The 22,101-nt window shown below is 33.7% G+C and overlaps 1 protein-coding gene across 11 annotated transcripts in view; it reads left to right on the top strand.

Annotated features, from left to right (window-relative positions):
• The window catches only part of LOC134535832 (RNA-binding protein lark-like), a 53,765-nt gene that overhangs the window by 11,433 nt on the left and 20,231 nt on the right, over window positions 1–22,101 (top strand). For 6 of the 11 annotated variants that reach the window (XM_063375145.1, XM_063375140.1, XM_063375143.1 and 3 more), the window contains 4 exons: window positions 5,605–5,630; window positions 6,650–6,853; window positions 7,510–7,763; window positions 16,804–17,010. In XM_063375145.1, coding sequence (XP_063231215.1) covers window positions 5,605–5,630; window positions 6,650–6,853; window positions 7,510–7,763; window positions 16,804–17,010 — 691 coding nt within the window. Of the gene's footprint in view, window positions 1–5,604; window positions 5,631–6,649; window positions 6,854–7,509; window positions 7,764–16,779; window positions 17,011–22,101 lie in introns of all 11 variants that reach the window. The other 5 variants (XM_063375136.1, XM_063375139.1, XM_063375138.1 and 2 more) reach the window with 1 other exon arrangement.

Genomic DNA, 22,101 nt, shown 5'->3' with positions numbered 1-22,101 from the left:
TCCATATAATAGTTATTTTTTGCCTCTGAATCAAATCAAAGAAGAATACTAAATATTTTCTGAGAATCATTAAGTGGTTTTTATCCTATTAATTTTCTATTTAGTATATAGATAATGAGAAGTTAAAAGTATACTATATAGTGATATAAAAAATTAAAGTTTTAAGCAACAGTTAAATTGTTAGTTACGGCCGGGACATGACCTGGGACAAAATATAATTTACAATACCACCTTACTGAACATAACAATTTGGTTTAAAAGTTACTCCTTAATGAACACAACTGCAAAAATTCTAACATCAGTCATTTCAGTATCCTAAATTTAAGTTCAGAAAAGCAGATTCTACATAATCCCAGGAATTATCTTTTCAAATTTGTAAAAAAAAATCCTATCTACAAGCTGTTTTAACTCAGGTTCTGGAAGTAAACCTATCACTTCTGAAAAGTTCAACATAGTTCTTCCTTGTATCAGTTTTAAAAAGAATGTTCTGGCATCCATGGCGTACAACCTGCTCTATGTAGAAAATCTCAATGCTGCCATCATCTACTCCTCCCTGGCTCACCACTACATATTTATGTTTACCTACTCTGCTCTACTTGCTCAATGAGTAGGTACTGCCCTCCTTGAACATTGTTCTTGGTAAGCTTCTGCACAACACACTCTTCATCTGTCTCCGAATCAGTGTACACTTTATAGTAGTATGGAATTCTGTTCCTTGGCTTCAATCTCAAAGTAAAAGTTTTTGTACATTACATGTTTATAAATTTGTTAATATTATCATAGAAATTCTCATGTGAATGTTAGTTATTAGCACATGTTTAAGTAAATTCTCAATAATTTACAAAAAAATCGATGATAATATATTATAATAAATCTTAAAAATTTTACGGATGGGACAAATCTTAAAATGTTAATTGGTAAATATGTAGTTGGGCGATATTTGTTAAAAAAAATATATATATATTTCCGAAAATACTTTTACTCTGCTTTTTAACTTCCTCTTTTCATAAAACTTGGCGGAGATAAGAAATTACAAATACTTTGAGATATCACCGTTCCTATTTTGCAATACAAGACCTGTGCAATCATTCGACCATCGCCATCCTTTATTTTGCTGTGTGTTTGTGAATGCCTAATTAATTAAAATTGTTGATTAGGTCAGGTCAGTTACATTATAAATACTTTCAAACTAAGCGGACATTAAAAATAATATGAATTAATTTTAATAGTGGTTTAGTTTTGAAGTATTTATAATGTAACTGACCTGACCGAACAAACCGGGACAAAGATTGAACAGTAGGAACTCACGTCATTTTTTTACTTATTATTTTTGCAACAATATCCAAATAACAAATAAAACATTAAAATTTGAAACGTTAAAAACTCACCTAAGTTAGAGGCGGGTACAATTCCTTTGCCATTAGTAGAAGATGATGATGTCGTTCACCTACGTCGCTATATCTCTGACGGAACATGAATTCCGCGAGGTACCAGACGTAGTGGTCAACTCGTAGACCATAACGAGGTACATTCTGCCTTACTTCCTGCCAAAGTCTCTCTATTCTTTATGTTTTTTGCCCCTGTGTCGGGATCAACAAAGTTATTACTATGATTTACCTTCAGGTGAAGATAATCATGCTGAGAAAGACAATTATAAGCACGCCAACAGTCACTTATAATTGTTGTTCCAGTTGAAATGTACTTCTTGATCATGCACAGGAGCGTTCTGCTAGTACGATCTTTGACAGGAATGAGAAAAATGTTATCACCATTTCTCTCGATTCCGCCAAAAACCCACTGACCCTGGATGACTCGCCCCTTATTATTCTTACGCTTACCAATTTTAGCCTCATCAATTTCGACAACTTTCCCCGGCCCACCCAATTTCCCTACATTTACATCCAAACTCCACTTAATTAAATTTCCCTACAAAAGGACACCCAATCTACGACGGTTTTCAAACTAACATTACAATTCATCTGAATGAAACCTGTATTTGGGTGATGAATCATTAAAAAAAATAAGTTATCTTCATAATCGTTCTAACCGAAAGATGACTTTTGGAGAACCACGTGCCGTTTCTGAAAGACTTTTTGAAAGTACAAGGTACCCTTTTAACTTTTTTATTGGCACGAGTTATTGTTGTCCGGTGACATTGAAAAAAATCTCTGTCCTCTGCCAACTCAATTACCGTCCCACATTGGTCGCACTTTACCTCACTACTCAAAACTCCATGATCAACTAAAAATTCAAACAACAATTTCTAATCATCACAATAATGCACAAACTTAAATACACGCAAGGAACACCCGCCACATAGCGGACTAATCCCAGAAACACAGGCCATTTCAAAGACAGAATGTAACACGATAATGATACACAAATTCCCAGAGTGACTACGACATCTAATGATCATATGGTGTAAGTGACTTGTAATTACCCACCGTTTTGAACAATAAATGAATAAATCACATATTGGTTCATTTGAATACTGGCCTATCACGTGACAACATTCTCCAATAAAAAAAAAGATTTTCGTAAACAAGCAACAAAGGTTGAACGCCGCATGAATGCACAAGTATTGTGATGAAAATTAAAAAAATTGATATCTCCTAAAGTATTTGGAATTTCTTATCTCAGCCAGGTTTAATGAAAAGAGGAAATTAAAGAGCATCGAATAAAAGTATTTTCTGATTAAAATTTTTTTTTAACACATATTGCCCAACTACATATTTACCAGTTAATTATTAGTCCAGAAAATTAATAATCAACATTAGTGATAGCCCGATATCTAAAAACCCTATATACCGATACAGATTCCAATATTTCCAAATTTACCGACCTGATACCCGATATTCCGATAATAGGCCTATCTGATTTCTAACACTGATTCTATAAAATTGTGGTTCTGGAGTATTGTTAGAGACAATAATGAAAAAATGAGGTTATGATAACATCTAGTTGTATCTAGTAATGCATGATAAACTTTCTTACTTTTTTGTTATGGACGGAACACCTTCAAATAGATCTTCAAAAATCACTAGCTGAAACCTCTGAAAAATAACTTTAAGCCACAAACACCATATAGATGGAAGCCAAATGAACTGGTCTCTTTTCCCTCCAACTGTTAAAGAAAAACACATATAGCCAATGTTAAATGAACACCAACTTGACTTGTCAATATCATAATCCATGGTAATTATTTGGTACCCATTTTAAAATGAAAAGTTATGTATGAAAAATTAAAAATAATTGAAAAATGTATACATTTCTGGTTAATTAAGGATATGTTGGGTAGTTATAGTGTTATAAAATCATGTTATGTTTTAATTCTACACAATTTGGTTCTTTTTGGCATGGAATGGCTGAGTTTTAAGTAATTTTTAATGTTTGCATTTAATGTTTTATTAAAATAAGTATGTAATAGTATTACATTGTTACCCTGCCTTTGAAGTTTGTACGATTTTGAGTGACGTAATGGAAGCGTCTAATGGGAGGCAAAATTTGAATAGAAATATTAACGTTTATTTTTCTATGAGGAATATGTGCTGTGGTGGACTGAAGTAGCATATACATTGAATTTTGCAGTTTTTCCAGGGAATTCTTTGATTACAGCCATTGGATATTCTGTATTTTTTATGGCTGGTGTTTCCTATATCCAAGCTTATCCCTAGATCCTGATGGCATGATCCTGTGGTACATAGTGCTTGCTGTTTTAGTTCAGTACGTCAAAATATCCTAATGGCATGATTGGGTGATTCCACATCAAAACACCATGCACATTCTTGACCCTCTTAAATTTTGATGTTTGTAATTCAGGAATGGTTGATGTTAAAAAACTCAAATTTGGCCAAATCTGATAAGGTAGGTTTGGCAATGTGTATCTTGGCTGGATTTTTTTGGCATGGTTGACCCTGTAGGTATACACTTGTAACAGTCCATACCTGGCTAGCTCAAAATTTGTCTAGATTGCACATAATACACTTGAAAAGTTAAGGCATATTGATGAGAAAAAAATTTAAGTTTTAAAATAAAAGTTATGGTTGATTGATTACTGATGCAAACTTATTTTTACTGCTTTTTATTCTTCATGAAAAACCTCAACTTACAATGGTCTACATATTCTGACCAAATTACTGTACCAGATAACAAAAATAAAATACAAACCGTTAGTTTCTATAAAACATTTCATATTGCAATGGTACCTAAACACCCATTGATAAAATGTTATTTATGATGACAAACTACTTCTCGTGGTTGCACAAGAACTTCTGTTACAAGCCAAGGATTGTTGGAATGGCAACTAAAAACACAAATTTTAGTCTCGTTGGGAATAGGGTTACCAGACACTGATAACAAAAAAGGACATTCACCTCGAAAAAGGACATTTCACTAAAAAGGAGGACAATATATTTTTTCTAAAAAGCCATTAATTAATTACGATGGAGTACAATATTTTACAATGTTTTGGCATTTAATACAGTTTCAGTATAAAGAATCAAACAAACTACGCATATACAGCATATTAAAAACACGTGCTTCTGCATGTGCTGCTACCTGTCAAGCTGTCATAGAACTACTTACTAGTGGGGTGACTCTGCGGACAGCGTATTAGCGCGCACCGCGCGCTTTATTCAGAGTGTAACTGCAGGAATTATCTCACTTTATAAAAAAGCCGGACATTTTGGAGCATTAAGGAAAATCCGGCCGGACGCAAAAAAATACATAAGAAGGACATGTCCTCCTTTTGCCGGACGTCTGGTAACCCTAGTTGGGAAGGCCTACAACAATGCACCAACTTTTTTTGACCCAGGTTCTTTTGCTCCTAACTCTCATTACTCCTAAGGGGTGGGAGGAAAAGTGAGTAATACAATCTTATTTTGTTATGCTGTAAGATTTTTTATAATTATTTTTACCTTGTTTTGTTAGCATTTATGAGTTGTACCATAAAACTATTTTTTTTGACGTGACGTCTAATAAATCGATGAACGCTGGCTGCACGCACAAAAAAGTGTCCCGTTATGCTGTGTCCTGTTACACTCATTTTATATTGCTCTTTGCTAACATGAACCTCCTAGCATTGCGACCGAGTCCGTGGCGTAATTCTGTTTTCATGCATTTCAATGTAACATTTTCATTGCTCTTTGCTAACCCGTTCCTCCTAGCATTGCTGCAAAGTCTGTTGCGCAAATATATTATTTTTGACTGCATTTTGGTGTTGGGTTAGCCATTTTCCTTCACATCTTCCTTGAAACACTCCCATTTGTGCCCTACTTTTCCTATCATCGTCCTATCCTTAACAGAATAACACAGATTGGAAGAAGTTAAATAGCAAACATGTATAAAAGTTATAGTTAAAATAATCTCTTCGTTAAAGTAGTAAAAATATTTGAATTAATGAGTGCAAATAAAAGTAAATTTATCAATTAAATTGTAGATTTCATTTCACTCCTTTGTATCCATACAAAATAGTGATAATTCAATAAAAATGATTCAATTTTATTCATAAAAGTATGCAATCATTTCATCAATGTTTTGTTATGACGTCACGTTAAACTATCGTCCGTAAACCGACTTTATAGACAACCAATTTTTTTGTTTCAGATATCAGAACCTCCAGCACACCTCCAGTAAGTATTGAAATAACATATAATTTCACGTCACCTACAATTAAGCATGAATAAAGTTGGTGTACAATTTACTAATTTTATTAATTTTTTTTTGTGCTACTGTGGTTGAGTGGTGAGATTATTCAGTTCTCAATAAACTGATAAGGATTGATTCTCAGAAAATTGGTAAAACTATTGTCTATGGGTGGTGGGTTTCCTTGGGGTAAAGTCCATTCTATGAATAAGTGCATTTATCCATTTCTAGTTGTAGATCAGCTTACAACACAGTTTCCATTACAAAGTGTCTCACAGATCAAAAATGTCTACATTAGTGTTAAATATTTGTACTGAATGATTATTACAAGTGATTCTCACGTGCATGGTAGCGTAGCTGGTCCAAAGCAGACTTGCCAAATGCAGAAGCCAGGCATTGACTTTATTATTAAGAGAATGAAAAATGACAGTTCCTCATCCAACAAAAATCTTGTTCTTTTCAAAGTAACAAATGCTTCAATACCGTTTAAACTACTGTTTGGTCACAATTAAACTGCAAAATGTTTTGAAGTTTTTTTGTGTGCTGCCCATTTTGCATTGGCAGCGGTCAGACTTGAGATGTGCCAAGATAATTTTATTTTCATTTGTTTGTGTAGTTAGCTAATACATGTTTTCATTTGTGAAATGTGTGTACTTTTTGGCTGTTGTGGATTGTGCTTTGCTTGAGGATAGAGCTGTAGATGGTTTTTGGTTAATTTTCCATGTCTAGCATTCTGTTGGTTGAAAGTCATGCCTAGGTGGGCAAACCAATAGCCGACTGAGGATAAAAACATAGGCTAACCACCCATCTCCTGTTATGCAGTGTCATATTTATCATGCAAAGTATCCTATAATAGGCTGATGATGATAAAGGGTTGAGTATTATTCTACACATTAATATTATGTAAAGAATATTTCCCTACACATTTTTGAACACAATAAGAAATTACAAATTAGCTTGCTGTTTATGGAGATTAATGCTCAAGTGTACTTAATTTTGTTTTCAGAAAACAAAGATCTTTGTTGGTCGATTGCCTGAAGAAGCCAATCCCATGGAGCTACGACGACTGTTTGAACAGTATGGAGTGGTTACAGAGTGTGATATTCTCAACCGTTATGGATTTGTTCACATGAAGACAGAAGACATGGCCACCCGTGCAATAGCAGAATTGAACAATGCAGAATTCATGGGTGTCCCAATCAGTGTAGAGGTATTCCTGATTTTTAATTATTTTTAATTTAAATATTTTATTAAGAATTTATTATAGTTATTTATTAAAAATAATATGCCTACCAACAGTGGGAATATTATAGGTGGGCATGACAATCGGCAGACAATAAGACTACAATACATACAAAAACAATTCCACAAATGACAAAGTAGCCACTGCAAGCAGGCAGGGACCACCCACAAGCAGATACTACAAACTTTGCAAACTTGCAGGGACTACAACAGACATTTACAAGGATAAATATAGAGGGTTACATGGTCATGATTAAGACAAATATGTAAAGGACATACATCATTAGACAAACATGCCATAAGCTATTTATTGCATTATATCTTATTAGATACATAAAATACTATGAATGTAATCTTTATTAGTATGTATAATTATGAATGTTTCTTTTCTTTACTCAATAGTAAAGGATAAGGTCAAGGAAAATATTTTTTTAAATTTATTTTTTGACATTCTACAAAACAGACTTGGAGTTAAGTTTGTAAGGACTTTAAAAGTGGCATTAATTTAATGTTTATTATTATTTGTGTTTAACTTTTAACTAGGATGAGTGTTGGGAAACAATTGGCTGAGCTATTGAGAGTAAGTACAGGAGCAGCAAGTTGATATGGAGTGACTGTTTGCAGCAATCGACGGGGAAGAGGAGTGGTCGTGGAGGTATGGGTGGTGTCAGGGGAAGCTTTGGCGGACCGATGCGCGGGCGCGGACTGATGAGAGGCATGATGAGAGGTCACCCGTACATGCGGGACGGCAGGCCAGACTACGACAGACGCCCCGGCATGCCGCCGCCTCCCATGAGGAATGGTTACTATGACAGCTACGACCGTGGCTATGACAGCTACTACTCACCACGGCCCATGCCACCGATACCCAGGGAAAGGTAAAAAAAAATTTTTTTCACTATGAAGTGACATACCTCATTTGCTTTCTATGAATTGCAAGACAGTTGGCACTTAATCCTGTAGGCTTGTGACAGGTCAGTTCTGTTAAGTAATTTTGTTTTGGCCTTACGAAATGCCTCTTGTAGGGGATGTCACTAGCAGGGTTAATGTATGTGTTTATCTTGCCATTCATACAAGCAAATAGGGTACATATCAGTGTTTTACAAGCAGTGTCTTGCCTTTCTTGGATGTGTTGGGTTCTTGGAATTGGTAGGTAGTGCGATTCATTTAGGAACATTCATTATCAATTCCGATGAGTTAATAGATGACAAGAACTTTCAAGTTAAATGATATTTTGAGTGTCTTCCAAATGTTCATTAAGTTAACAATGTTAATTCAGTTTGGGCTCTATTATTTTTCAGTGAAAAAAATTAGTATCATTTTCGGTTATTCCATGTTAGCTTCATCACCATTCAATAATACAGAATGATTTCAAAATAAAATTTCCTTAGTATAAAAAATAATTGAATATAATACAACTTCAAATATGAAATATACTCAGATATGAAGCCACTTTGATTATTGTAATTATTAAATTTTTGATCTGCATTTGTTTACACAAATTCATTTAATCCCGCAAGAAAATGAATTATGCTCCAAAAATAATGCTCTATGTAATTTTGTATAAAACATTTCTGATTTAGTGTAGGTTTTTGGACATACGCCATTGCAGTTTTGCACTGTTATGGAAAATTCCAAAACTCAAACATAAATAAAAATATGTTAAAAAGTTCACAGAAAACAAGACTGGATCAGCTGATACCAGACAAACGGAACCAACTATGAAACTAAACAAGTATTATAGACAACACGACAACAGCACGGACAAAAAATGTACGACCTCTTAATATCATACAGCACAAGAATTCCGTTGAAGGTACTTAATCATGGAAAAAAGAATACAACATAGACGAACATAATGGGCTAACAATGACGAGACAGATTAAAGCAGGCAGACAACAAACCTGGACAATGTAGCAATCATATGAACACAATGATTAACATAAACAAGTACTATATACAACACAGCGACGATAGCACTGATGAACAAAGGAGGTATTCAATAACAACAGTTGTGACGTTTTGGGAACTGACATTTGTTCCCGTCATTAGGCACTGGAAAACCATGGGATTATATGTTAAGAGTTTCTTTCCTTGCACAGCCAATGGCAGGCCAGGGTTTTCCTGATTGGCCGCACACAAAAGGGGGTGATATTATTGGCTGATGTATTGCTGTGAGTGTTGGTTTTCAACTTAGTTGTGTAGTAAATTGGTTTCTTTTTTAATTAATGGTATCCATATATTTTTTAATTCAAAGCTTTGTTGGCTCATAATATTGCTATTGCTGACAATAAATTCTGATTCCTTACGTTTCCTTTTAATTGGCGTTCTTCCTGTATGAGTGGTGCAGCATTGTCCCAGATTATTCTATGGCTATGTCCCAGGCATGTTCGGCAAGTTTAGATTTTTGAGTTTCGCCCTTTGTTATTTTTGTGCTCCTTAATGCGTGTTGAAAGGGCCCTGCCAGTTTCCCCTATGTACAACCACATTTGCAGGGGAAGATGATACACTCGGTTATGACATTGAAACTTATCTATGGCAGGTTTTACTTTGGTAATCGTGCTTTTGGTAGTGGAATTTGACTTGAAAACTGTTTTCTTAGTGCTGTGTTATTTTCCCAAAGTCTTATTTTTCCTGAGATGAACATAGGGAATAATTAATATGCCACATGATTTATCTGTAGGGTGTTTTGCTGTTTTATGATAGGTGGGTAGCCATTTGCTAGAAGTTCATACTTTAAGTGATTTTGTTCATCAGCAACTGATTTCTTTTCGGTACAAATAAACTTCAGCTCGGTTGATTAAAGTGTGAATTATGCCAGTTTCGTTGCTTTTCAGATGGTTGTACCGTATTTACTCGCATATAAGTCTCCATCGCAGATAGGTCACACCCATAATTTGAGGTCTTGAATTTGGTATTTAAGATTCCCCCCATATAGGTCGCACCGGTAATTCATTACCGCGCCGTACGCCATGCGCGGAGAAAGATCATTGTACTCGATCAGCTGCTGTTACCGCGCGCCGGCTGGCTCTCTTTGTTCACTGAGCTGCGCATGCGCAGTATAACTCACTCAACGCTCCGCCCAGACTCGTGACCTTGCATCAGCAGCCAGCCAATAGATGTGAGCTTAGCAGAAAAAAATGTAAGCTCCACCTCCCGTGTACCAGTTTTGTCCAGTTCTAATACCAGTTTATTGGTATACGCACCAGTTTTCTCGCTGCCGTGACATGTTCAAGTTTACGTTCATCTTGATGTATTGATACCAATAATTAATTAATTACGATCCCCAGAAATAAATTGTTAGTTTAAAAAATATGTGTCAACTATACAATACTTCCGAAATTATAAAATACCTACCAAGACTCCGCTCATTTTATGTTGAAGTTTATGTCTCGTACCAGTATTTCGGCTAAGTTGTGACATAAATACAGTATCAGAAATTAACAATCAGCCACGTTTATACATTCGTGAGTTTACGTATTTTCCTCGTGCATTTTAGATTGTCTCCTGCTATAATTACTCGGACCTTTACACGCCTAGGCTGAAATTATTACATGTTTAGTAATAAAAGCAACTTTTCATGTTATAAAATATGTATATTTTGCGATTTAAAATGTTCATTGCCGACTATAAACGTTAAGTTTTTCACGATGTTTTTAGGCCTACTAGCTAATCTTATCTACTCTTAAAGTACCCACTGTATTTTCTGGTTTATGGTTACGTGACGTAAATAGCGGGATGGATTCGATTTTTGAGTCGTAATTTGCGTGAAAGTATTGTATTGGACTAAATGGGAACGAAACGGGACCTGAAGAATATAGTGCAAATAACGGGAAAACGTAAATAAGGGGTTTCGCTGTATGTGTACATTGTAAATAAATTTGCCTTCTTTTTCGCATTTTAAAGCAAAATGTTGCAAAAAAATTCCTCAAAAATTTTGCTTCGCATATAGGTCGCACTTCATTTTTTCCCCATCAAATCTGGTAAAATTGCCGCGACCTATATGCGAGTAAATACAGTAATTTTAATGAAGGTATTGGGATATATGAGTTGGTTTCCTGTACACTTTAGTGGTGATTTTGCAGTTTTCACTGGAAGCTAGGACATGTTTGGTTTATATTTCATATGTAAACTGTATAGATGGCCTGAGAAAATTGAGCGACTGGGCAAGTTCTTCTAACTTTTCAGGGCCATGTTGCCAAACAAGGAATGTGTCAACATAACGAAGCCCTATTTTGGGTTTTGAGTTTCAGAATTTTTCCATGATAAACGGTGTAAAACTGCATTAAATCATAATTCCCCATCATATAAATCATTTTAAGAACGTTAAACATTTCTGGTTCAATTTGGCAAGTAGGAAATATTTTGTGTTTTTATTCATGTAACGTTCTGCAATAATAATATATTCCAGTTTTGAAAGCAATTTTTTTAGAGAACAATTTTCATTTTGGCCTTACATCCACAGAAGTCATGTTCATTACGTTAAAGAATAGCAGTATCCACACAATGATAGAATTTAGTAAAGTGTTTTATATTTTTATGAAGTATGTATCTTGGGGTTTCTTGACTTACTGGTAAGGGCAATTGTTTCTAAATCTTGCTTGCTTTGTTTGAATTGCACATGCACTGTTTTGAACTGGTTGTTGAACAGCAGTGTTTGTGTTCCACTGGGTGGCACTGGTTAAGTTTACTTTTTTTTTAATAAATAATTGTGACTTCTGAGTGAAAAGTATCACTTGAATAGATGTTGAAGATTGCAATTTATATTTTATTTTGGTATGTAGTGTTTATTTTTTGACTTGTCATTAAATTTAAAATTGTGTGGAGTTGAAATATTTATTTAAAACTCACTGCAGGTAAGTAATTGTTAGATAAAACTGGCTGGAAACAGAGGTGATTGTTTTTAACGAAACAAAGGGATTGATCATGTATAATTCAGGATAATATGTAGTACATGGACTATCCATTGTTGGTAGTATACAAGTGGCATGGTAGTTATTTCCTCCCTTATGCCACTAATAAGCCTTTCCAATCCAAATTTAGTGTCTGAAACTGACTAATTATTGAAATATGATTACATATGTACACAACCCATTGTTGACAAATAGTAACAAGGTCATCACTCAAGGATGGTGTTGAAACAATGCAAATGAGATGCTGTCCTTGGAAATGAATATTCTTTATTTAGAAGCATTAGTTTTTGAGGTTGAATCAAATATGAGTAGTTTATTATGTGTATTCGAATATGTACATTGCCTAAGTGCTGGTTCCCAAATTTTTTCCTTTGCCTTTAAGATAGTGTGTGGGCCATAGGTCGTGCGAGCTGGGCCCCATTGTTCTGCCTAATTAATAAGTTGGCAGGGCGATAAATTTTCCCATTACTCAATGTCAAGCCAAGAATATTTTATACTATTAATATTTAAAATTAAATTTAAAATTCTTTACAGGGGGGTTTCTGTGCACAATGTATGCAGCAACACTTTGTGTAACCTTGACTATTCACAGTAAAAAAAAATACTGTGCTAACTTAGCACGTTATTTACTTGAATAAGCCACCTTTTTAAATAACTTGCTAACTCCGACAGTAATTGTTTTTACAGTATGACAAATCAAATTCATCCAAATAAAAAAAAATTGTTGTATAAGTCTTCCAAATAATTTTTTCCTCTGAAAGTTTAGTATGTTTGGTTTTATTTTGAATTGTTATCAATAGTAGCAGTCACTATCTAGTAATTTGGTGCAGGGTGGGGATTTTAAAACTTAAAAAAACTATGACTCAAACTAAGAACTTTTTGTAGTTTGGTTTTTTTTATTCAGAACCGTAATTTACTGATTGATCAACTGTTCTCGGCTTGGAAGTTAAGTTAATGGCATCCTGTACGTGGCAGGGTTCTATTAAGTGGGTATGCCACAATAAAATTTTCTTTGTAAGGTTCCTTGGAAGATTCTCTGCCCACTGGTATGAATGGTTCAATGGAAGGTTTAGCAAATGTCTATTTTGGTAATAGTATTGTTAAATTTTTCTATTGTAGTTTTCTTAGTGTTGAAATTGTAGTCAATCAGATTACTGCTGTCATCTTGAGTTATTGACTACTATGTTGGGAATTGTAAAATCCTCTGATTTAATACAATTTCAAGAATGTAATATCCTCGCTGAGGTATAGTCAAGATTTTTAGAAAGGGGAAAACCTTCCTCATGAAAGACTTGATTTAAACCACTTGTTTGCCATTTCTCGTGACAGAAGTTCAAGCAGTCGAGTATAATGCGACAAATAGCAAAAGTATGTGCACAGACACCAATGTCAAATGTCCGCAGAAGGCTTGTTTGTTTTTGAAAGAAGTGGTTACTTAATACAATGTTTCCTAACCAATCACATTTTAACCATATAAGAATTATGATTATTGTTAAACAAGATAAAATAAAATTTGTTTTTCTGTTCAAAAGAAACTAGGGATGGGATTTTCGAATCTTGGATTCGTCGAATATACCGAATCCTATGGATTCGAGGTGGGTTTTTAAGAGTTTTAGGTACCGTAGTAATTGAAAATTGTAGTGCTGGGTGAAGTTCGAAAATTTCGAACCGAAACGAATTCTTACGTTCTGTTCGGTTCTAAACTTCTTAAAATATATTCGCAAAACTGAACGTTCATTTAAAAAAAATTACGTTTTTCTAATTTTCTAACCCCCATTTGAGACCATGCACAAAACAGCACAACAAAATTCCATTACTTGTAATATTCAGACTTTTATCGCATAATCGCCGCCTCAACAATTTCAAGCGCAGACAAAATAAGAAATAAAAAATTATTAATCGTCGCATAACTTGCATAGCATTTTTTTCATTTAGGCGCGCTTTGTTTTTTGTTTACTTTAGAGAATTTTGTATGCATTTCTCGTACTACGTAATATAAACTATCGTACAAATGCCAAAGGTATTGTATATTATACCTTTAACTATAGTGCGTGTACGAGAAGTGTGTTAAAATCACCAAAGATTGCGTATTGCGTACCCCATACGTTAAACTAAAGCGCATGTACGAGAACTCTCGTATTTCGGCAAAACTAACGTGATCAAGTTAACACAAGACAAATGCGGTAGAAAATGATTACGTAAATTAGGTACGTATTTTAAATTACTGGGATGTATTTATTTTCTTTGGCCTTTTTGCTTATAACAGTCAGGTACTGAAAATATTAATTTAATCTTGTGTATTAAAAGTACTCGTCCAGTAAATTTTACAGTACGGTACTAAGTTGACTAGCGTAGTCGCGGCAGCCATCGTTATTTCTCGTGTTTTCTTTTTTCCGATGCAAATTTCTATAACCACACTTTTTACGTAACGTTTACAATATTATTGTTCTTGAGGTGATTTGCGATGAGCAGGCTTACGTCGTTTAAGTTTTCCAAATGGAGAAAAGATGATGATGACCCAGATGACCCAGAGCCACCCCAAAAAATGTCTAAAGTTTCTTCTGACGAGCAGCATTCTTCCGAGAAAACAGCAACTGCAGTCAGCGGGTTTTGTAATGTAGATAGGTAACTTAATTCACATTCGACTTTTTTTTAAATGTCCTATTAAAAAGTTTTATTTATTAAAAATGTTAGGTTATGTCTACCACAAAAATATGTTATGTTATGTGGCCTTATGCTGAATGTTCGTCATCTTTATAATATTATATTTTTTTAAATGAAGGTTAGGTTACACTGAAAAAGGAAGATAGTCTTTTTGAAATTTATATGGAACTTCTTCATGAATTAAAAGTATGTATGTATGTGTGTATGTATGTGTGTATACACATATATATATATATATAATATATATATATATATATAATATATATGTATATATATATGTGTATATGTATATATATATGTATATATATAAAGAAATTAAATGCAAAATGATTTTCTCTAAACTGTTTTCTTTCCTTCATTATTTATTGCATAAACTTTACTTATAAAATGTTTTGCAATGTTTTAATAAAGCTAAGCTATATAATGTTTTAATTTTACATATGGCTGGATAACCTTTCATTCTCACTATTCAGTTAAAGACTAAAATGCTGGTTGTTGGTTCTTTTTAATTCAAAACAATTATTTCTGTATGAGGTTCGAAATTTTTTTGCTATGGTTTGGTTCGAAACCAGAGAACTGAGGTTCGTCCAGCTCTAGAAAATTGACTACCTAAACCATATTATAAAGGTAACGGAAATAGCACAAACATAAGATATACTACGCTGCATTTTGTCAATTAGCATAACTACTCAATCATTTCCAACCTTCAATAATATAACACTGCAGAAAAAAACGTAACTTTTTTAAATGGTGTCCGTTACACAAACATATTTTATTGAAAACATAGGAAGGATTAATTTAAAAGAGAATTAGACAGATGCAAACTTACGTGTGTGGTTTTTGAGGTTATTTGTCTCTATTTTATATCAGGAGTATACACTATGCACTTATTTTATAATTTTATAAATACACATGTGATTTTTTTTTAATACATAGGCCTATGTCATTTTTTAAAATAAATGTGTGATTTTTTTTAATAACATGTGGTGAAGTTTAGTGTGGGACTGGGATTTGAGATTCGATAACAAACACTGAGGATTCGAACAAGGATTCGGATTCGACCAAAATGTGGATTGGTCCCATCCCTAAAAGTAACCATTGGAAAAGCCAAAAGAAAGTCCTAGATTTGAAGTTTATTGCATTTAAACAAAAAAAAACCATACCATGTTTTTGTACAGTGAATAGTTATTGTCTTAAAGTTCAGCAGTCATCCCAAATGGTCTATTCAAAATAAAGCTCATCAACAACCCTTAAGTCTGCTGCATATACAACAATTGGTAGTTCAGCATGGTGCATGATATTGCTTGTCTTGCTTGTTAGAGTTAGGACGAAAGTTGCAGATAATTCTTTCTATCTGTGGTTCAGGAATAGCTGTTTATACAGTTAACATTAAACATAACACTAGAACCAATACTATTTAATAATAATGAACTTATGATTTTTCATATTTCATAAAGTTCCATGGAGTAAAAAATTATTTTATTGAATGCTTTACAAAAATCTTTAAAATTAGGTTTCAGTAAAGGCTCTAGTTCCACATGTTGAGGATCACAGTGGTGATAGATTAGCGATTCTGTTTTTTTTTATTTATTGAAGGTCGACATAATTTTAGGCATAATACAAAACATAAAAATTAAGTATTTTTACCCTATCCAGTTCATGTGCCTGTAATACATGGCCTAATAGAGGTGTTTCACATAAACTCACACTTAATATAAACAAACAGCTTACAGATGAATTGGGCCATGTTATCTGTGTTCTCGTGTCCTTTACTAGTTGCCAATATCTCAGGGGAATTATTTAAAAAAAATGTAATCTAAGTTTCAGAAAAATTTTAAATTTGTCATGTAATGACTAAGGATCCATTGCCATTATGCATTAGTGGTTCACAAAGTACACTAATGCTCTTTCCCCTAATCCTATCTAATTTAACCCTCTCTCTCTCTATTCCTGCTCTGACAGTCCGCAAGACTAATGGCTGGGCAATAGTTCTAATTGCAAAACAATATTTTGCTGTAGTGTGCCATTACAAGTTCCCTTCCGTTTATCGTGTCCTTATTTGATCTTGATCACACTCCAGAAATGAGACTTGACAGTTTAAAATTAAATTTTAGTGTTATTAGTATTTAAAAAAAATCATTTAAATTACATAATGGTTTTAGAATTTTGGTATAACCAAATTTTTGTAGTGTAATTGTAGGGAAGCAGTGTTGTTATAGTTTTTCACTTCCATGATTTTGTTACAAGCTAGAGGTTGTGTTTACATGCAAGTTTCCTTTTCAGGAAAGAGTTTTTAGCTGAATGCGTTTTGTTAAAGGTGGTCTGACGTTGCGTTATTTAGGGAACTGCCCTCCTTCAGGGAGCCAGAAAGGCGCTCTGCCTACCCAGACATGATGCGTGGCTCCCCTTACGAGCGACGCAGTCCGTATGACAGACCGTCCCTCCCTCCCGTAGGCGCGTTTGAGCGACGTAGTGACTATGGTGCTGTGAGGATGGCTTCAGACATGTACCGCAGGAGGACTCCGCCTCCCGCTTCCAGCTACAGCCCGTGAGTATTGCTTGCACTGCCTCTGTGCCCCACTGCACTCCACTGCATCATTACTGTCTAGTGCATGCTCATTTATGCAGACCATGTTAATTAAGGGTAAGTATTACTCCAAATTGATTTAAGTAATGGTATTTTAGGGATACTGTATTTCCAAAATACTAAGTTTTTTAATGTGTCTTAGATCCTAATTTGAATCTTAACTACCTAATTCAGATTTTTTGATCTTTGTTCTTGTGATGGTAGTTGTTAGTTTACAGTTGCGAAGTATTTGGAGTAATCATTTTGGTTAGGGTTCCAGTTCGACATTTTCTTTGGTTCTGGCTAAATTACCGTGGAAATAAAGGCATTTTTAATTCAGTTTTAGTTCTTACTTTATCCTCATTAACAACTGGATCCAATATCAACAAAATAAAATTACTCTTAATGCAATGTAATGTTCTTACAAATTAGGCAAGTAAATTATGTTAAACGTAAATTTATAATTTATTTTATTCTACAATTTTGTTTATGACATTATAATATACAAGTGCTATGAAAGTGGAAGTAACTGGCCATGGTCTAGCATAAGGTACCGTTCCATCATTTGCCTGTAGTAATCTTTGGAAACATCAAAAAAGATCATAATTCTGACCCAGGTTCCTGAACCCATGTACAAATTCAATATTTACAATTGTGCCACCTTGTTTGATAAAACTGATGGCTGTCATTTAGTTTCAAGCTGTCTCGCACACCACTACTACTCATGATGGGCTATTTCTGTCAATTGAGCACTATAACTCTCTTGCATTTGTCTAGATGAAAATACCACACTTCACTTTTATCATACCAATTGTTATCAGATAAAAAAAGTACATAAAATAGTTTAAAAATAACTTACACTTCATCTAACTACAAAACTGTAAATCACAACACTAACATGAAGCAAAAAATGTTTCAAAGAAACCTACAATAGTTATGGAACAAGCAACTTTGGAAATAGCAAGTATGTGACAATACTGCTCTTAAATGCAGAAACTGAAAGAACAGATAGCAAAGATAAAGAAAGCATGCAGTGTATTCTGTAGTTGCTAAGTGGTTTGATAAATAAACTTGGTATTTACTGTAAAATATCATGATTTTATGCTAATGTTTTCTGCAAATCGTTAAAATATATGTGGAAAAAGAAAGTTGGGAAAGAAAAGACAACATATTTTATCTGTTTTACAGTGTGGAGAAATTAAAACATTTTTACAGTGTGCTTTTTATAGTGTCTTTTTTTTTGCTTAAGTTTATGGACATGTTACAATTGTTTACTTATTCAATCTTGCATAAAATAAAATAAATTTTTTTAGTATTTTTGCTGTCATCATAGTACAAGTTTACTTATTGGGCCCAAACAATTATCTCCTGAAAATTAACTAAAATTCGATTTTAACTTTTTGTTAAAACCAATCAATATTTTGCAGATTTTTTTTAAAATTTAATTCTTTTTAATCTTTGAACACTAGTTAGATGTCAAACCTGTGAATTATAACTAAATGATTTTGGCTAAGAAAAAAATAATTACAGTATTCCGTTTGGCCTAAATTGTGATGAGGCCATGCAATTCTTAATACAGTCAGTTTTTACGGAATCACAAATGGAGGAGTCAACTCGTGACATCCCTAAAAAAAAAGTATATGTATTTAAGTCTATTTATGGGTTGCTAAACTTTGACTCTATGAAATCTGTATCACTGTATCACCCTACAACAGTGCGATGATTTTTACCAACTGCCGAAACTAGAAGTCAGTCTTATACTGAAAGAACCTGTCTACAAAACTACTCGGTCAAAATGTTTGAGATCAGATAATACAGTCAAACCTCTATCTATCGTTTTTCAGGGGACCAACAAAAAAATTCAGTAGATGCGGACATTCAATAGATGTGGACTTCACTCTTAAGAATTTTTAAAAAATAATATTTAACCTCAAAATTAGTGTCAGAAATATGTCAGTTACTTGTCATTAAAGTTAAATCAGTAGAAAAATAAATAAAAATGGAAGTATTTTACTTAATTCAATTTACACTTGCAAAAAAAAACATAAGCACAATAAATCTACATGGAAATTAGTCGTTTTCAATATCCTGAAGTCTGAAATATGTTTACTCATGTCATCAAATGTAGAGCTGTCCTGAAGAAGCCGATTTTGCCAATATTTAATTGAATCGACATTTCTGCCGACTTCCGATTTGCTTGTTAATTTTCGGCCGATATTACTGAAAAACGAGAGAGACTGCCATAACCTAAAAATCCAAGAGTACTCTTTTCAGTTTTCGTAGTAGTACTGCATTATTTCAGATCGCATTATTTCTTCGCAACATGTGCCAAACGTACATATAAAAATTTAACATCCTTTTTTTCAATAATGTTCTTTAATTTTAATATGTCATAAATAAATACATCACCGTCACGGTAAATAGACATCAAGGTTGTTACGGTAACTAGAGTGCAAATGTGGTAGCTTTCGTGCTTCTGTAGTAATTATGGTATCGACAAAAAATCTTAAGTTCTTTTTATGGTAATTATCTTAGGATAACAATTGGGTTTGTACTATAGTTATGGTACATCATCCATATTTCTTCGTACGTTGTTGTTCATTTGTCTTTTCTTCATATTTACGTGCTCCATTACTTGGCTGCAGATTTAAGGTGATATTTACTACGGTATACTATTATTACTGTTTTTATGACGGTTTCTTTCTAAGAAATGGTTATTTCTGCAAAATCTTTATGGTTAAACGATCATCTATTATAATTTATAGTGACGGGACCACATATTTTGAACGATCAATGCGGACAAAACGATAATTCGAACATCGGTACAAGCGGACTTTTTTAACCTTAGTTGTATGGCAATTTTGCCGGGACCGTAGAAAGTATACAATAAACACGGACAATCGATACATGCGAGTTCGATAGAGGTTTGACTGTATTAAAATATTTTCTTATTAGTACAGTATGTTCGGAATACATTTGATGCTGGTTACATGAAGTTTGAACGTATGTTGCGTGCAAGTAAGTTTAAGGTAGGGTAGAGAACACCAAGCTCAAGTCTGACTTTCTTGTAGCAGCTTAATTAAATTAACTTTTGTAGTATTTTGTGCAAGATTCTTTTTTTATTATGTTGAAAGCAGTATACACTAGACCAGCTGTTCCCAATAGGTGTTTCACGGCAGGGTCACGGGGATTCCGTGAGTCAGGACGAATGTCATGTAAAGCAGGCACAATTATTATCTAATAACTTTCTTTGGAGGAGTTGGGGTTCAGCCAATAGAAAAGTCGATTGTAGGGTTCCGTGGCTGAAAAAATTGGGAACCACTTCACTGGACAGGTGTGAGTACTCGAAATTTGAGTTTCGAGTGGAGTTTTTTTTGTAATACTTGGCTCAAGCTCGTTGCTTTTAAAAATACTCTAAATTTGATCTAGCTTTTATCTGTTCTGTAACGTTAGATAATTAAGACTTCATTACTTCAAAATAAAAGTCTTACTGTCCAAGTATCCTTTACTTGACAATGTAACATATTCTACCATATATACATAAATACAGTAGAAACTAATTGTTAAGTGCCCAGTATTTACGAATTCATGTGATTAACATATTTGTTTTTTACTTTTATCTTATTTCCCCTATAGTACTAATGCTTTACTTTCCCACTTTTTTTTTAAAAAAAAAAAGCCTTTACCACAGTTTATGTTGCAACAGTATTGCATTTATTAGCAAACCATCAGAAAAGTTGGACTGAACAATAAAAGTTAATGGTGTGAAGTTTGTTTATTTTAAGTTAGTATGTGTGTACATGGCAGCTTCATTTGTCATTGCAAACAACCTACCTTTAAACTTAAATCTATTATGAATGATTAAGGTCATAAATAATAGTTTAAGATAAATAAACAGTGGATTACTGGGCCTAAAGCAATGTACCTAATTCCTTTTAATGAAGTGTACAAAATTACTTTAAATATGGCATCTTCGTACATCTTAGGTGATGCTTATTTTACCACATTAGAAATTTTTTGGAAAAGTAGTTGGGAACAGTGAATTTACAAATATTGTAAATAGTACTGGAAATGTTTATTAATGTTTTCAATTCCTAATGCAAACAATCATTTTGAAAAGAAATTGAAGAAAGTTTTCAAATACCTTTGCGAAATTTTGTTTGAAATATCTCGACAATGACTACAGGATCGGTAATTTTTTTTTACCAATAATTGGATACTAATCTCTACTGGAATTCCTGTTATATGGTCCAATTAATGTGGAATTTTTTTTGTGTTCAGAATTTCTAAGGTTGTAACGAATTTGCAGAATTCAGGTTTTGCGTTGCAAAAGAAAACCATTTTCAGTGTGAGGTGGATGCCAAATCATCTTAGTCTTTGCAGTTTTCAGGAAAGTCTATAATTTGGAAATTTTACAGCAATCGTGATAGTTGTGATTCATTGAATTAATTGGTACCATCAAATGGTCTGACTGCACCATATTTTACACATACAAACTCATTTCGTGTGAGATTCCAAAAAAAAAAAATGTATCCCAATTGATAATATATATTCTACACACATTTTTATGAATATAATAATTTGACCACTTGTATGCTTTCAAAGTTGTTACCATGGTTGAAACGGTAGCAGTTTTATCTCAAATACATGTAATTCCTCCAGGTAAGAAGGTACCTTTTGTTAAGGTATTTAAGTGTTATGCTATTCCCTCTGCTGTTGATGAAAATGTGAAGTCTTCCTCTTCTTTTTTCCCCTGTTCAAGCCGTGCAGCCATTTGTACCAAAGTTTCCTCTTCAGAGCTGTTGTTTGCAAAACCTTGAATTTCTTCCTCATTTTCGTCATCAAAACTCTGAGATTTCCTCTGATGTCTCATTTTATTGGCAGAATTTTTTGCAGAACTAGCAGCACCATCTTCTGTCATGGACACATCACCATCCACACTTTTTCCAGGCACCACATTAATTCACTTTCATTTCCTAGGCTTGGGAAACCAATCCACTCTTGTCATTTTCTTTCTAGTGCTCCAATAAAAGAAGCTTGTAAAAAATCATAAATTTCAGGGCTTTCAACAAA

The sequence above is a fragment of the Bacillus rossius genome, chromosome 10 (assembly GCF_032445375.1).
Source record: "Bacillus rossius redtenbacheri isolate Brsri chromosome 10, Brsri_v3, whole genome shotgun sequence".
Lineage (NCBI taxonomy): Eukaryota > Metazoa > Arthropoda > Insecta > Phasmatodea > Bacillidae > Bacillus > Bacillus rossius.
The sequence above is the reverse complement of the archived record's forward strand: the minus strand, read 5'-3'. Positions and strand labels throughout refer to the sequence as shown.